Source organism: Dendropsophus ebraccatus, chromosome 7 (genome assembly GCF_027789765.1).
Source record: "Dendropsophus ebraccatus isolate aDenEbr1 chromosome 7, aDenEbr1.pat, whole genome shotgun sequence".
NCBI classification, from domain to species: domain Eukaryota; kingdom Metazoa; phylum Chordata; class Amphibia; order Anura; family Hylidae; genus Dendropsophus; species Dendropsophus ebraccatus.
Genome location: NC_091460.1, coordinates 63,914,746 through 63,933,217, shown reverse-complemented (window position 1 = coordinate 63,933,217; position 18,472 = coordinate 63,914,746). Strand labels below are relative to the sequence as shown.

The window sequence follows — 18,472 nt, the reverse complement described above, 5'->3', positions numbered from 1 at the left end:
CCATTGAATTTAATAGTAAAGGCGGAGAAAAAACAGTGATTAAAGGAAGACTGTGTGAACTACTAATTTAAAAAAATGTCCGCTTTTGCAAAAAACGTCTGAAAATAATGATCATGTTCATAATTTTGATGTCCGCGGCAAAAACGTCCGTTATTCAATACACTGTGTGCATTGGACGTCCGTCTTCCCATTGACTTCAATGCATTGCCATTACAGTCAGTTAAATCGCTGCAAGAAAGGCCGTTATCTTAAATATGAAAATCAACCTCCTTTCCAATATTTTTGACTTTGTGTGAACATAGCCTTAGGCTTTGTTCACACATCGTTTAATAGCCGGCTGCCGGGCTGCACTCAGCCCGTTCGTGTATCCGATATTTCTGTATCCGCTGCAGGAACTTTTTTTTTTCACAATTGATTTGTGGGCACCGTTGAGTGCGCCCACAAATCAATTAGCCATTCACTTCAATTTAATGTAATGTACGGCCACAGCTGCACATTGCATTGTGGGAACTGCTGCTGTTCAGTGAACAGCATTCGGAAATAATTGACAGGCATATTATTCTAACGCCCTTTCTAAAGAACGGGCGTTAAAAAAATATGTGAACACAGTGGGCAGTATTGCATTGACTTCAACGCAATGCCGCCCCTGCAGTAAAGAACAGTCGCTGGTGCTATTGCAATCAGCGTCCGTTCTTTACTGAAGAAAAAAAAAAACGATGTATAAACTAAGGCTATTATTGACACATGATTGGTACAATAATGCACATTATTTCTTTACATTTGCTTACGGACTTTGTGTTCCACTAATTGTGTTAAAATTGATGTATAACAATTTGGGATAAAGTAAGCCAAATAGTGATAAATCTAACATATTTTTGACTGTCTAGTCTAGGTTTGTATTTTGTAATGTCTGAATAGGATAAGTAAATTTTCCCTATCTCTTTACTATTGTAATGCTATTGTTGTTTAAAAAATCATATGTGAAAAAAAGGTGCACATTCTTAGAAAATTATTCTTCTATGTTGCAGGACAGCCCACTGGTGTTACAGTCAGACAGGAATGTAACAGTGAATGCAAGAAACCAGAACGGTCATTTAACAGGTCAAATGGTAGTGGGTGAGTCTTCTCTAAATCTCCTTAAAAATTTAATTATTCTAATAAAGTATGGGTTAAAAAGTATTTAAAACATATGTTCAATTTTAAGCGAGTTAAACTGACCAGATGGTGGAACTCCAGGAAGCAAGGGGCACCTAGCAGCAGATGATATTATCTTGCAGTAGATGATAAGAAGTCTGCTGAACAATATATATATTTTTTATATAAAATGTATGAATGCAGGCTATTTAAAGTAACACTGTCACCTCCTTTTTGCATTCTGACATCTCTACACAGGTGTAAAGGGTAAATTTAGCGGTTTTCATACCTTATTTTATATCATACGCCATGGTGCTTGTTCAAGTAAAAAGTCATCTTTTATCAACTGCAGGTTGTGTTAAGTGGGCGGGGCCTCGCGGCAGTAGCGTCACTTAGCCCCGCCCATCGCCACAGTTGCCCCCCCCCCCTCGCCGGCCATTGGAACAGGCTGGCCGAGAGGTCTAGGGCCAACCGTGCTGTTGTGGGCGGGGATAAGTGGCGCTAATCCCACGAGACCATTCCCACTTAATACAATCTGCAGTTGATAAAAGGACACTTTTTACTTGCAACAAGCACCATGATGTATGATATGAAATAAGGTATGAAAAATACTAAATTTACCCTTTACACCTGTGTAGAGATGTCAGAATGCACAAAGGGGGTGACAGTGTCACTTTAAGTGTCTAAATCCCAAAAAAATGTGCCATGGCTCAGTGGCATATACTTACCTTTTCTTTATGGACATCATTGGAGGATGGTCGATCAGTGGCGTAAAACTATGCTTTCTCTCAGGACAGCAGTAGACATTCTAAAGTAACAGCACCATCAGGGTCAATGTCTAAGAACTACAAAACCCAAAAATGCCTAAACATAGACATTGAGGGGGCATTTTCAGCACTCGGGCTCTCCTCGACCCATAGGAGCCTGAAGCAGACACCTGGAGGACATAGCAGCAGCAGCACTCGGACACTCTTCGACCCCCAGCTGGAGGGGCAACAGCAGCACTTAGACTCCCTTCAAAACCCTGAGAGGCCTAGCACAGACAATTGACAGTGGTAACTGTACCAGTACTTTCTTTGCTTCTTTAAAACATGCAAGAAAGAAAGCCAACACTGATTAGACCCACACAGAACCCAATTTATTTATTTATTTTTTTTAAATGTCACGTAAGCTTTTATGTACCATGTGATGGAGAATAACATAGAAAAAAAAGCCTAGATTCAAAAAAGCTTTACACTGAGTGTATTAAATTATAGAGTGGCTAATTTTACAACAACTTAAAGTTGGTGCAAATAAAAACTTTAAAAAAACCTTGCTGAATCTGGGCCTTTAACTTTTCCAAGACCTTTTATTTAATGTATTTTCATTTTTTAGGCTACTCTACTCTTATCTAATTCATCACTCTGTATAGAATATAATATAATGTGTTTCTCCAACCACAAACTGCTAAATAGTATTTCCAAAACATGCATATAGAAAAATACCGCTGGTGCTATGTACACTGTGTGACCAAGTCCCAAACCAAGCTGCTAACTTGGTATTAAGTCCAATGCAATAAGTAATGGGACACTACAACTTCACGTTTGCCAAAAACTTGTTTCTCTTTATATATAATTTCTGCAATTTCCACCATAAAGGCAACAAAAATCTTCAACATACAAATAAACAAGAAAGAAAAAACGTCACAACAGTGTATCGGACAGACGCAAGATGGTCTTCACACCATGGCTAGGTGCTAGCAAGTCTTTGTCCTTCGATTTCCAAAACATACATAGCTTCAATTCATTTGTATATAGTACATTAACAGCGATCTGACTCATTATATCAAGTCACTGGGTGCTGGGTGTGCATTATAGGCAGTCACAGTGAACACAGTGTCCATCTTAATAACTCACTCAGTGCTCATTTATCAATGTCCACTGCTGTCCTGGGAGAAAATTAATATTACGCCCCTGATCTACCGAAGTCCACTGCTGTCCATAATGGAAATTGAATGATTGACAGGCGGATTGTCATTTTGCTGGTACAGCAAGTTCCCTGCATAATAATAGATAAAAGCCTAACAATGCAGACTCATTTAAGTGCATATTTAGTAGCAAAAGATGAAACATAAGACTAAGTCAAGGAAAGCAATGTACTACCCCCTCCCTCATTATTCAATTTACATTATTCCAGATCTCAAACAGGCCCCTAAATACAAACTCTGATGTAATTTGGGTTCTGAATTAATTTTGGGGCTCAATTTCCCCTTTCTTCACACACACACACACACACACACACTGCTCCTATGATACTGCTCTTGTGACCCTACCCTCACCCTAGACTTATCAACCTGTATCTCCCTGCCCCCACCTTAGACTGGTCACCCTGAACTCTCCTGCCCCCACCCCAGACAGGTCATCCTGTACCCCTCTCTCTACTGATTGTACTCCCTGTCCCTTCTCCACATACCTGTAGCTTTACTCTTTCTCCTCCAAAGTGCAGACTATATAGGACCTTGGGTCACATCATAGTCACATGTTAAGGTCCTTGAGTATGTTCTCTAATGCTACTTAATTATCTCCTGGTGGCAGTTTTGCCCTGATTTGTGCAAATTGTGGTAAAAGAAACAGCACATTTTTATTTTTATTTTTTTGTGTGCAAATCATGGCAGAATTGTAGCCAGGAGCCAATATATCACTGAAAGTATAAGTCTGTTTGGGCGGCCATTGGTGCCCCAGGAGCTCATGGTCCCTGGCTACCGCCCAAAACAGATCTGTTGTAATCCGCTACTGATGGTAAGTATTAGAATCAAGAAGTAAAAGTAATACAAATGTGCTAAACTGATTAAAACATGAAGTATATATGAGAAACATCTTGTACTTTTGTGGAACAAATGGAAAATATGTGTAAAAACTTATGAATAATAAAAAGATAAATGCATAGATGAATAAATGTGATAATAAAATATGTATGTATATAAAAAAGCATATGTCAGTAATAAATATGGAACATATAAATGAAGAATAAATATGCCCAGCTATGCCTTTCTATTTCCTTTCATTCCATTTCTCACATTATAATTACCCTGTCCCTTTGACCGCCAGTCCAACCCTCATAATCATACTCTAACAATCTTACTGCTTCACACAAAATCAAAAGCGCTCATTTCCTGCTGATGTCTTGGTGATGAGCTAAGTGCAAGAATGTGGAATAAAAATCAGTTATGCATATAGGGATTTGCAGAGATAATGCTAGAAGTATATACAATATAAACTATTGCTGCTATATTTATATGTTATCATATTTAGGCTGCGTTCACACTACGTATATTTCAGTCAGTATATTTCAGTCAGTATTGCAACCAAAACCAGGAGTGGATTAAAAACACAGAAAGGCTCTGTTCACACAATGTTGAAATTGAGTGGATGGCCGCCATATAACAGTAAATAACTGCCATTATTTCAATATAACAGCCGTTGTTTTAAAATAACAGCAAATATTTGCCATTAAATGGCGGCCATCCACTCAATTTCAACATTGTGTGAACAGATCCTTTCTGTGTTTTTAATCCACTCCTGGTTTTGGTTGCAATATGAGGACCACAATACTGACTGAAATATATGTAGTGTGAACATAGCCTCAATGTGATAAGAGAATACTGTACATGTAATCTAGTGATTACTATGCACTACAGTGGTTTATTCTAAATTATTATCACGATACTATATTAAAATATAGCAGGGTATTCTCTGTAAGATCGAATCTACAAACTATGAAGAAAGTGCACCAAAAATGTATAATAAATGAGTGTGTGTGTGTGTGTGTGTGTGTGTGTGTGTGTTTGTGTGAATGTTTCTTGTAAGCAAGTTAATGCTAGTGTACTGTAAATTTAAATTAAAAATTGGCAGACGTCCACTAAGAACCCTAGGTAGTGGAGTAGCCTGGGCACCAAGGGGGAAATTTATTAAGGCTGTGGCCAGGGTGTACCCCAGGGAGAAAGCACAGATTTGCGTGGCCTTCTCCTGCACCTGCTTTATCGTGATTTAAGCTTGCTTAGTAAAATCCGGCAGAGAAAAAGGGGACGGAGTCATGAATGCCCCCCATGTCTTATATGCCCCCCCCCTGTATTGGTATATTACAGTTAGAAAGCACTACACTATCTAGAATGTTCAATCATAATAATAAAATCACTTTTTAGGTCTATCTTGATCAGCCAAAATTAGTTTGATTCATGAAAGCATCAAAGCATAAACTTCATAAAACCTCTTAAGTACTGGAAGTGCATTGTGAAACATTTTACTGCAATATAAGACATCAATATATTGGCATTGGGTTATAACTGTTCAGTATATGTGGAAAAGGTATAGAGCAGTACAGTTCATGTAGTTCAGATAGAAAACAGTAAAGTAAATGTAGCACTGGTACTGAACAATACTTTACATTTAGTACGGGTAGATAACAGTACAGTACATGTAGTACAGTTTTAAAGCAGTATAGTACATATAGCTCAAGTAGAAAACAGAGAACAGTAAATTTAGTAAAAGAAAATAATAGGATAATAGAGATTCATCACTAAAGAGTAAGGTCTCTTTTAAATGGGCCTATCATCAGCATTCCTAAAATAGATATCAGCTGATAGAGAATAAATATCAGCTAATAGATAGAGAATAGATAACAGCTGATGGGCAAGCAAATGATTCTTATTTGGCTAAATGGCTTTTTTGTGCAGCCCATTAAATGCACTATTGTTGGTCACGCATTGCTCTTAGGGCCAGTTCACACGGAGTAAAACTGGCAAAATTCTGCGGCGGACAGTCTTTGGGAGGGCTCGTGCCTCCTCTCTCTGTGTGGAAGAATTGACATGTCAATCTTCCCTGGGGAGAGGCTTGGAGAGAGGAGGCACGCAAGCCCTCCCATAGACTGCCAGTATGACATGGAGGCTGGTGGGATTCCGCAGTGAAGAATTCCGCCGTCGAATTCCGCTTGTTTTACTCTGTGTAAGCTGACCCTTTGTAAACAGGTGATGTGCAACCAACAATGCTACATTTAATAGATCGCATGAAGGATTAAGCAAGTGACCGCCGATAACAAAGTTCGGTGCTCGCTTGCTGCAGCCTGTGTAAAAGGACTTTAAGTCAGTCCATTCTCTTCAGCTATACAATACCAGCGCAAAGCCTAAATTTGCCCCATGTCCTGATTTCGGCATTTTACTAATCTAGTGCCCACACTGGTTGACTAGACTTTCCAGGTGGCTGCAGCCTTGACAGATCATCATTTCCGGTGTCATAGTAAATGGAGTCCAGCATTAATTTGTGATGGCCCAGGAAAGACTATTGCAAATCTGAAGCCACTGAGACTGAAATCCCCATTGCGGATGCCTGTTATATCCGTACAACATTTAATTCCAAAAAATAATTTTACTGAGCATCAATCCTATATTTGAAACAAAATAATAAATGGACTGGTGAACCATGAAAACTATGCTACAGTATTTGTCAGATTATTATTTCAATCTGTCTTCCAACAATTATTGTAGACAGATGATATACAGACTTCTGAGACCATGAAAGGGTATTAAGATTTGAGTTTTCTTGCATTTTTCCATCTGACATTTAGACACATCATTAATTTTAAATAGCCTATGCCATCTTGCAAGTGAATGGTTGAAAGACATAAAAGTCAAGAGGGATTTTAATAGAATTGTGTAGGTTTAATGTAATAACTGCAATCCATATAATTTAAAATGCACATTGATTAATCGGCTAAAGTTTCTTAGGATTTTTTCTGTTATTATGGCATGGCGAGTGTTTCAGAAATAATTACATTGCCTGTCAGCTTGGTATTTATATGTGTAAATATCATTTCTGTTATTTCCCTTTTAGAGGAAAGCTTCAGCCACAATCTGACAAATGCAGCATTTATTTCTTTCCTTACAGTGAATGTTTGTGATTAAGGGACCTGCAAACCTAAAATACAGATGTCAGCAGGTTTACTATGACAAATTCTGTGTGCTGTGTTTCAGTTGTTTAGATGAATGTTCACTTTTGTAGATTATACCGCCTGTACATTTTGGGCTGCAAAGACCTAGACCGCAGCAGATCTTTGATGGCATACCGTGGAGACTAGTCTTTAACTTTGCCCTGTTATAATATAGCTATTAAAATAATGTTGTTAATATTACTCTTTAATATTATATGTATATTCATTGTTAATTACCACGTGGCCATCAATTTGCAATAAACAGCATGTCTCTGCAGTTTTCAGCAGCATTGCTACTGTGTATTGGTCACTAAAAATGACCAACTAATACTTCAAAATATAAAGGCTGATTTGCTGAGAAAGTATATTAGATAAAACACAACTTTTAATTAAGTAAATGTAAAAAGGGTCCTAGAACAGCCTAATTAAAAAAAAAAAATCATAACCCCATAAACCCCATAAATAAGGCTCAAAATATCATAAATACAAGTCTTGCCACCCCCACAGTGCTGTAGTCTTAGAATCAGCTGCAGACATTTCTCTTTTTCAATCTGAATCAGATTCCATAGGAGTTTGGATATCAGCTCCAATCTAAACTAAGGGGAGGATAAAAAGTATGTAGCAGAGGGGTTATGGTAGCCGGTCCCTATTGTTCCCTACCACAACCTCAATAGTTCTCACCCTCCAAACAGAGATCCAGCCCTAATAAGGGCAATTCTGCCATTCTGTCCCTCTTCCAAGCCCTAATATACCCTAAATAAACAGTGGCTAATGGAAACACTTTGTAGGATACAGCACTTTGTGTCCTCTTACACTAATCGATTTGTCGGTGGTCGCAAGTAAGCAATAATTGGCCAGTGTTAAAAGCCCTTTAGTGTAGGATAAATTGTTGGTTTTTTTTTACTGCTGGCTATGATAGAAAAGTGTCAAAACACATAAATTGGTGTGCATGTGGCTAAGTACATGCTGAGACATAAAGAGTGCCTATGCCGACGCCTATCCATCATGAAAAATATCTACACTGAAAATGTTGGCATGGAAGTGGACCATATGGAATGGAAGAAGGTGACTTGGTCTGAAAAATCACATTTTATTTTACATGGATTGGCCCATGTGCATTGCTTACCTAGGCAAAAGATGGTATCAGGATAACCTATAGACAATTGGGCTTATCTGGCAAAAATGAACACTGTAAAGCTAAGGTTCTCTTTTATTTTGTATTTTTCCTCCGGCATGGTAAGAGTACTATATACTGAATGTCAGGTAAATCTCAAGGAGTATGCACCAAACATAAAGGCTAAATGTATAAGTGGAATACACTGCACTTAGATAGATAGATAGATAGATAGAAAGATAGTAGAGAAAGCCGCACTTTCTAATTTAATGATGCGCGTACCGGAGGTAGAAAGTTCCTTGGCAGGAGATCCCCAGTATAGTGATGTCACTATACCAAAATTTTGAGTTCGATACCAATACTCGTTTTTTTTTGTTTGGATACCCAATACCAATTCGATACCTAAATATGAGAAAAAGCTACAACCTCCCTCCCCCCCAAAGTGTTTTTACGCTGTTAAGGTTTTCAGGTCTGCACTATTACGGTGATAGCAGGTTATGGGCTTTTTATTTTATTTTACTACTTTAAAGATAGTTTAACATTTTTAAAATAAAAGTGAATAAAGTTGTCCTACTCTGACTGCTGTAACCTCTGACTACTCTGACTGCTGTAACCTCTAACTACTGTAACCTTTCATGTTTTGCCCTGTATGGCTGTGGTGAGCGGGATTATTTTTGCACTGCGATCTGCAGTTTTATTTGGTATCAAGTCTGTACTTGGCTTTTTTAGCGCTTACATTGTTTACTGTGATCATTTTATAGTTTGGGGAATAACATTTCAGCTATCAGGCTATGCTGGGAGTTGCTGTCTTGTAATATTTCAGCTGTCAGACAATGCTGGGGGTTGTAGTTGTGTAATATTTCAGCTATCAACGTATACTGGGGGTTGTAATCTTGTATTATTTCAGATATCAGGCTATGCTGAGGGTTGTAGTCTTGTAGTATTTCAGCTATCAGGGTATGCTGAGGGTTGTAGTTGTGTAATATTTCAGCTATCAGGGTATTCTGGGGGTTGTAGTCTTGTAATATTTCAGCTATCAGGCTATGCTGAGGGTTGTAGTCTTGTAGTATTTCAGCTATCAGGGTATCCTGGGGGTTGTAGTCGTGTAATATTTCAGCTATCAGGGTATGCTGGGGGTTATAATTCTATAATATTTCAGCTATCAGGGTATGCTGAGGATTATAGTTGTGTAATATTTCAACTATCAGGGTATGCTGAGAGTTATAGTTGTGTAATCTTTCAGCTATCAGGCTATGCTAGGGTTGCTGTCTTGTATTATTTCAGCTATCACGGTATACTGGGGGTTGTAGTTGTCTAATTTCAGCTATGAGGCTATGCTGGGGGTAGTGACTATATTCAGGTGGTTTTCCACACATATACACTTTGACTTGGGCTCAAAAGTGTACATATGGGAAATGAGCCAAACCTTAGCTGACCACGTTTGGCCCATTGAAGCATCTTTCTATGCACCTGAATTGCATCTGACAGATTCACAGCAAGGATGTGTGCGCATATTTAGGCTGCATTCACGCATTCTGCACGGAGCAGAATGCGTGGAATGCCTGTAACAGACTCTCCCCCGCCCGGGCAGCATCTGTAATTAGATGCTGGTAGCGGAAGAACTGTACAGATATGCGCCGCTGATTCATTACAACGCGGTGCATATCCGTACAGTTCCCCCGCTCTCAGCATCTTATCACAGATGCTGCCCGGGCGGGGGAGAGTCTGTTACAGGCATTCCACGTCCGTGCTCCGTGCGGAACATGGAACGTGTGAATACAGCCTAAGGGCCAGTTCACACTGAGTAAACACGGCGTAATTCCACGGCGGATCTCTGCTGCGGAATCCCGCCAAGCTCAGTGTGCTGCTTTGAGTGAATGGGAGAGAGCACACTCGTCCGCTTCCTCTCCTCTCCACTCAAAGAACTAACATTTTAGATCATTGAGCGGAGAGCGGCGGCAGCAGACAAGCGCACGCACTCCCATTCACACAAAGCAGCACACTGGACGTCGCGGGATTCTGCCACGGAATTACGCTGTGAACTGGCCCTTAGGCTATGGTCACAAACATGTGAACTCCAGGGGGATCGCTGAGTGATGATCAATCCCTGTACAGCACTATAGAATATCAGTATATTCTGTACATATGGGATATCAGCATATTCTACAGTGCTGTACAGGGATTGATCATCATTATATAAACGACATAGTGTTCTGCCACAGTCACATGGCATCAGTATGGACTATGGGGTACAGACTACAACTCCCACACTGCAGGGAGCTGATGAAGGCTGCCACATCTGGACCTACAGGAAAGGGTTAATGTGCTGGGCAGGTCAGTTCCTCTAGATGCCGGCTGCATTCCAGCATGGAAAAGAGGCTGAGGTGTGACTTAGCATCGGGGGTCTGCTGCACTTAGTAGTTGACCCCCACTGTTTCTGGGACAGCTCAGGAGGGGGGCAATGCCGCTGTCAGTGTGACAGCGGCATCTGGACAGTTATATAGCCGGAACATGCGATGGCTGTGTGCCGGCTATAACTTATCACTGCAGTGAGCGGAGGGAGGGATGGGTCAAGGAGGTGACATCAGGGGGCAGAGGGCAGCACTCAGAGAACATGGCCGGCGCTCAACTAGCCGCCGGCCATGTTCTCTGCGCTATACTTTATGATAAGCTGCGTTAATATGCAGCTTATTCACATAAAGTATCCATGCCAGGAAATCCTGGTATCAAATTGTATTTTTGCCCGAAATATCGATTGTAGTATCGATATTTCGGTGCATTGTGCATCCCTAACCCAGTATATAACCACGAAAAGTGGTGAAAAAAGAGTTGTTTTATTAACCCCTAGACGACCCAGGACATAGGGTTACGTCATGGAAGTCTGTCACCAGAAGACCCTGGACGTAACTAGGTCCTGGGTGGTTCTCCCGCTATGAAGCTCCGCTCCGGAGAGCGCTTCATAGGAGGTGGGGGCCGGCTGCAGTGAGCAGCCGGGACCTCACCGGTAATGACACGCTGCAGCGATCATGCTGCCGCGTGTCATTAACTCCTTAAACGCCGCCTCCGTGCGGTCCGATCGGCGATCTGCTACACTGAGCCTGCACAGGCAGGCTCAATGAGCAGATCGCCGATAACACTGATCAATGCTATGCCTATGGCATAGCAGTGATCAGTGTGTACAATCACACTATTGTATGTAAAAGTCCCCCAAAGGGACTTTAAATGTGTAAAAAAAAAATTTCAAAACACTATTACACTACCCCAAAACCCCTCCCCCAATAAAAGTTGAAATAACCCCCCCTATCCCATTATATAAATAAAACATATAATATACTGTAGCGTGCATAATTGTCCGATCTATTAAAATATAACAAGCGTCATTGTGATCGGTGAATGGCGTACACGAAAAGAGGGAAAAAAGTGCGCGGATTACTGATTTTATGTTACATTATATATTTAAAAAAATCTATAAAAAGTGATCAAAACGTCCGATCTTCACAAATATGGTATTAATAAAAACTAGAGATCATGGCGGAAAAAATGACATCCCATACAGCCCCATAGGTGAAAAAATAAAACTGTTATAAGTGTCACAATAGGCCCATTTTATTAATAATTAATTGCCAAAAAAAAGGATTTCATAAATAAAAATATATATAACATTAGAGAATCTGTGTAACCTGCATATGGTTGTGTTCGGACTCACCTATAGAATAATGGTATCATGTCGCTTTTACCGTATAGTGCATTACGTAGACACAGGAACCCCCCCAAACGTTACCATATTGCATTCTTTTTTACGATTTTACCTATTTATATCTTCATAAATAATATATTTGGGATTCCGTCATACATGTTATGGTACAATGAAAGACGCCATTACAAAGTACAACTATTCCTGTAAAAAAACAGCACTTACATGGCCTGTAGATAGAAAACTGAAAGTGCTAAAGCTCTTAGAAGGGGAGGAGGGAAAAACGAAAACACTAATATCAAAATTTGCGCGGTCCACTGGGTCATTTTGGGCCTGGTCCTCAAAGGGTTAAAAAAAATGTGCAAAACAAACAGGATGCAACGTTTTGGTTCTGTGAGAGAATCAAAACGTTGCATCCTGTTTGTTTTGCACATTTTTTTTTTATAAACTCTTTTTTCACTTGAGCTGGCGTGCTGCAGACTTTACATGGTGATAGATAGATAGATAGATAGATAGATAGATAGATAGATAGATAGATGCTCATCCAACTCCTTTACTGTTATGAAGCATCTACATTCAACTATAACATTACCTCTAGATAGCTATGCTTACATGGAATTTTGACCGCTTGAACATTAGTAAAAGCTGTGCAATTATATTCTCAGATATACAATTGATGCTTTTAATCTCATCAACTTCCATGTCTTGCTTTTGGGTAGATATGGGAAGGATTAGAGAGAGATGAATGGTGAAGGCACATAGCTATTAGAATCCAATGGATTTGGGGGTATTGCCCCCCAACCTCAATATATCACTTGCTAATTGACTAAGCCATATTTATACTGAAACATTTAAATGCTGTTTCTATAACTTTTGAGTGTTATTCGCCTATATTGTTATATGATCCTCCAAGGAGAAGGCGTCTCATAAATTGAGGGCATTCTGGAGAAAAAGGTAGAGGACTAGAGATGAGCAAACCGGGTTCGGGTTCGAGTCCATCTGAACCCGAACTTTCGGAATTTGATTAGCAGGGGCTGCTGAACTTGGATAAAGCTCTAAGGTTGTCTGGAAAACATGGATACAGCCAATGACTATATCAATGTTTTCCACATAGCCATAGGGCTTCATCCAACTTCAGCAGCCACCGCTAGCATGCTCGAGGTTCGCTCATCTCTATAGAGGACCACTGTAAATAAATAAAGAGGTCTTTATAACGTTAGTAAGTACAAGACATATTTCATTCATAGCATAATAAATAACAGTAATCAGCTTTGCACATGTTTCCATTTAAGGTCACCTTGTAATTTGGGGCCAGATATAAAGATTAGAATATTACATTGTTCGCTTTTGATACTGTTCTAATACACAGAATTTCTGCCTTTTGTTCACTGCTGTCCATCCAGATGATGTTTGTTTCATCTGAATGAAAGGACTTAACAGATTATGACTTCATTAGTGTCTAGTGATAGATAATTTCAATAAACCAATGCTTGAAACATGTTCACTGTCCATTACTTCTAGACCTTTTATGGAGATTTAAAGTGGATGTATCTATTCACAAATCCTTTCCATTTGAGGTTAAAATTAAAGAATATTGCTTTGTTAACACACTCATAAAATCGCCTCATTAATTTGACTTGGCTCTTGAGTGTTATCCTGTGTACAATGTGCCTTTTTATCTTCTTTCCAAGCATCTGCTGTACAAAGCATCAATTATTAGCTGCATTACATTTACTACAGTCATTGAGATGAGTGGCCAACACACTTGTATATATGTTATGTGTAGATCAATACCATATTGACCTCTGTTACACCTCTGGAATTAAATGGTATAGACTCACTATGGGAAGTGCTCCATTCATTTACAAAAGGCAGAATATGCATCTACTGTTTAAAAAATAAACAGACATATGAGCTGTGTATATAAGTGCTAATAAACTAAGATATAGTAATTGAAAGCCTAGTTTGGTTATCTTTATGTATTTCACTTTTTACTTACCAGAATACATGTTTACAACATATTCATAGAACAGGATATAGGAATAGTGGGTTGGCAGGACTGAAGATTCTTTAAATGGCCTAAAAGTGGTCTTAACCTAGTGGTTCCAAGTGTGGCTTTGAGCGACTCCTATAAACATAGCCAAATAAACACTATATTACTTTATAACTGAAGATAATAAACATGGCTCTAATTCCAGGAGGAAGGTTCCCTTTAAGTAAATGTACGGAATCTTTTTTTTAGTACTGTCCAGTTTTTTAGCACTGGCCAGTTCCCGCATTCAATGCCATTCTGTTGTTGTGCATCGGACCGGCTCTATGGACTGGAGGCGGCCCCATAGCCCCCAGTGTGACAACATCCCCTCGATGACTTTCCCCCAATTAGAACCAAGCATGGTCACATCACAGAGTGGAGGGGATAATGTCACACTGGTGTCCCAGGGCCCACCTCTAGTGCATAGAGCCAGGCCGGAGCACAACAGGAAAACGGTGCAGAGTACAAGAACTAAGCAGCATCTTGAAAAAAGTGCCCAGTGCCGGCACCGATAAGGTACTAAAAAAAGAATTTTCATACTTTATGATGTGCATTTGCTTTTTTCGGTTGCAGCAGACAATTCAACTTGCATTGATGCTCCTCCTTTAACAGTCTTTAGATTAGGTTGGTGCTCAAAATAGGAAGGTCCTTACAATGTAGTTTCTGCAGAGAAACTGGGGAATGTCTTCTTGCTTTACGCACAAATGCCAAGCCTCCTGGCCAATGGTGTAGTCTGGGCAGACTTCTCCCAGAAACATTTACAAAGCAGAGGCTAGTAGCACCAATGTGTGTCAGCAGTACATGCACAGAGGCTCTTGACACACTTGGGGGGAATTTATATTGCACCTTACATGTACCTGACAAAAGGTACATATTTTCGTGCAAACAATATGGTCTACTCAATAACGCCTGCTTACTGGGTGGGCGGGCAGGGTGCAGGTCAGGACAAGGACTTATTATGATTATGTTAGCAGATGTAAATTGATACCAGCTCAGAGTCTGAGACTGTCACAGATTGAGAAGCATGGGTAAATCTGGCTTGGGACATTATTTCCCCCGACATCTGTCATTGGAAGGGAACTAGAACAACCCCATATACATGAAATAGCTTGCTTACTTTCCTTTAATGTATATAAGCACATTAAAAAAATTTTTTTAATTTAGATGTCATGTCAGGTACAGGAGGTTACAGTAAACTTTATAGGCAGAACAAACACTAGAAAGTTTCATTTTTTGTTTTAGTTTCTTTTGTTTACAAATTTGCATGGTTTAATAATGTGATATAGCGGTTAAGAGACTCTGCCAGTAGGCAAAGCTGAACAGAATGATATATCACCCACATTGTTCTGTGCTGCTGATTCAGAGATATACTACTGAATTATGAGAACTCTAAACACCACACACTACTCCCTCCCATTATATGCTTGTTCCCAGTAGTCCTGGATATTTATGAGCACTAGCTTCCTCTGCCCACCAGTCGCTGATTGGCAGTTGTCTGTCTATACTGTGTATAAATAAAATACAAGGGGACAGCAGATCAAAGGTATAAAGACAGGGAGGAAACAGCGTGTACGGAGACCCTCACCTGGTGGGGTTGTGCTATAGATAGAGGCACAACACTCATCAAAGCATGTATAAAAGACCGCAGCCACTCCCGCTATCCCAAGGGAATGATATACATAAAAAACCTCCAACACCACGAATCACGGATCAAGGGGCGCAGTTCCAGAAGGAAAAGATAAAGATGACGTGTAAAATAAATTAAATTTAATGAGGCTCAACGCGTTTCGAAACCGCTCCGGTTCCTTTCTCATGAGTCATGACTCTTGAGAAAGGAACCGGTGCGGTTCCGAAACGCGTTGAGTCTCATTAAATTTAATTTATTTTACACGTCATCTTTATCTTTTCCTTCTGGACCTGCGCCCCTTGATCCGTGATTCGTGGTGTTGGAGGTTTTTTATGTATACTGTGTATAGGCAGACAGCTGCCAATCAGCAGCTGGATGATGAAGGGAGGGGTATGGCTGAAGCCCATTTTCCTGCATATCAGAAGAATGGCTGAACAGAAAAATGTAAATATTACACTGCTGTGTTTAGCATTTCTGTCATTAGTTTATGCTGCCCTCATTTGAAAAAGCATGAACCTAGTGAAAAATTCTGCTTAGAAAGATTTATTTGAATTAAAAAAAAAAAATCAAAACCTACATACACTTAAAATATAAAGGAGATCTTACGAAATGTTCTCTTAGAAAGTCTATGGTTTGTAAACAGCTATAGCAATTTTTTTTTACTGGTATCTTGACAGTTTACCCATCAGTTATGCTCAGCCAAAGTCATGCCTTGCTAAGTAATGCTAAGTGCACACCATCTATCAAATCAGCACTTTGCTGGTCCTTTAGTAAATCCACTCTGATACATTTTTTTCTTTAAATGAATTTATCCTCTTTTTGCAATGCAGGTGCAGATTCTGTGGAAGCACAGTGTAAAAGATTTGAAGTAAAGTCAAATGAGGACGGGAAGATGCTGTTCTCAGCTGATGAGGAGGAAATCACTATTGGTGCTGATAGACTCAGAGTCACAGGTAAAGCTTTGCAAACACACATTATATTAAGAGAAGATTTTTAAAGTCAGCTGGCATTTAGGCACAGCTTCTGTGTCAACAGAGAAGGCGTATTAGAAGCACACACAGTAAAACTCAGATTGGTGGAGGGGGGGGGACTGAGACAAAAATCCAAAATGTGACACTGGAGGAATTGACAAGAATAAAAGAATAAATAACTAATTTATTATTATTATTATTATTATTATTATTATTATTATTATTATATTACAATAACATCCCTAACCACAGTGTCAGATCATGGGGGTCGGACCACTGGTATTCCCAATGATGTCCCGGATAAGTGCTTAAACACTTAGAGCAAAACTTGGCAAAAACAATAGTATCAAAGAGATATAAGAAGAATAGAGTAGTAGCGGGTGTCAGGGACTGGATAGGAGGACCCCTTGTCTAATGTATTGAGTACTCTGCCAGGATGTGGTGTGTATATAGTGATTCGAAGAAATCCTCATACTCATGTATAGATAAGTCCTAGTTACCTTATCTTACCTCCTTCTTCCACTCAGTGTCAGGTTTCTGTCCTGATTGGTAGTACGAGTCCAAGGCCTTTTTCTCTGGGTGAAGCTAGTTAGTAGTTTCCTTCCTACTCAGCTGAGGTTCAGTAGAAAGTTGCTAGCTAGCAATGTACGCTACAGTATTACAGTCCCTTTTATGTCACCTTTTTTAAGGGGCATGACTGACCTGAAGTTAAGATCCATGGCATAAGGAAGGGGGGTTTGCTCCCTTATCTCCGGCTCCTTATCTGCAGCTGTGCTCTGGGGGAATGTGACACCTAGTGGTGGGTGTAGGGCACAGCAGTTAACAGCACCTACTGTGACACCTGATAGAGACTCTTTTGCCTAGGTGTAAAGAAAAGAAAAAAAGATGTAGTGCAAATATGGCCTATTATGCCCCCCCCCCTCCTTTGGGAGTCTGAAATGTATATGTTGTATAAACTATAGAGGGTTGGGGATGCATTAGTCTCCATGTCTAAAGATATTGCAAATTGCCTCTATTAAAGGTATAGTATGTTTAAAATATGAAAAGATATGTAAGAACCATAGTAAAGAAGTCAGTTACTTTATGGGAAACTGTCTCCTTACAAAGTCTTGATAGAAAATAATTAATATAACTCATTGATCAAATTATTGATGGAAAATGCGACTCTTTCATGATCAGGGGCCCGGTGGGTAGTACAGATCAGTGATTGGCCATCTACTGGACATTCATTGCACATAGGGGGAGATTTATCAAAGGGTGTAAAATTTAGACTGGTGCAAACTTGCCACAGCAACCAATCACAGCTCCTCTTTTCTTTCACCAGAGCTGGAAGCTGAGCTGTGATTGGTTGCAGTGGGCAGTTTGCACCAGTCTAAATTTTATACCCTTTGATAAATCTTCCCCATAGTGTATAAAATGATGGACATTGTCTGTGCCGATTTCAAAATGATTGCAAACAGCAGATGTTATTTTTTTAGTTGTTCACACAATTCTTTTTTCACTGTCCTTTTACCATTTTTACTATTAAATTTAATGGACTTTTAAATTTTTAAGACACACCCAAATGTCAATTAGTCCACCTGAACTCGAATAATGTATTGACAGCTGTTATTGCACAAACGGTGGCCAAACAGTGAAATGAACAACGCCTTTTTAACCTCAAAATGGCGGACATAATTTTAAATGGAAAAGAAAAATGTTGTGTGAACATAGTCGAGGAGGTTGGTCAGAGCTGATGGGTAATGCCCCAAATGCTCCTAAGCCCAGGATTAGCATAGGGGTAATTAGGGAAGATAGAAGAAATGCTGAAGAGAAGAATCATTAACAGCCCTGCACTTGGAAGGTAAAGAGCTTCTGGGGCATGTCAGCAGGTTCATTGGGCAGAACCTGCCGATAGTGCCGATTTAAAACTGGACTCTATATGGAATACCAATTTTTA

General features: G+C 39.7%; 1 protein-coding gene across 2 annotated transcripts in view; it reads left to right on the top strand.

The window, feature by feature from the left end:
* SGCZ (sarcoglycan zeta) overlaps positions 1 to 18,472 on the top strand; it is a 656,134-nt gene that overhangs the window by 603,146 nt on the left and 34,516 nt on the right. For both annotated transcript variants that reach the window (XM_069976548.1, XM_069976549.1), the window contains 2 exons: positions 1,029 to 1,116; positions 16,393 to 16,515. In XM_069976548.1, coding sequence (XP_069832649.1) covers positions 1,029 to 1,116; positions 16,393 to 16,515 — 211 coding nt within the window. The remainder of the gene's footprint in view (positions 1 to 1,028; positions 1,117 to 16,392; positions 16,516 to 18,472) is intronic.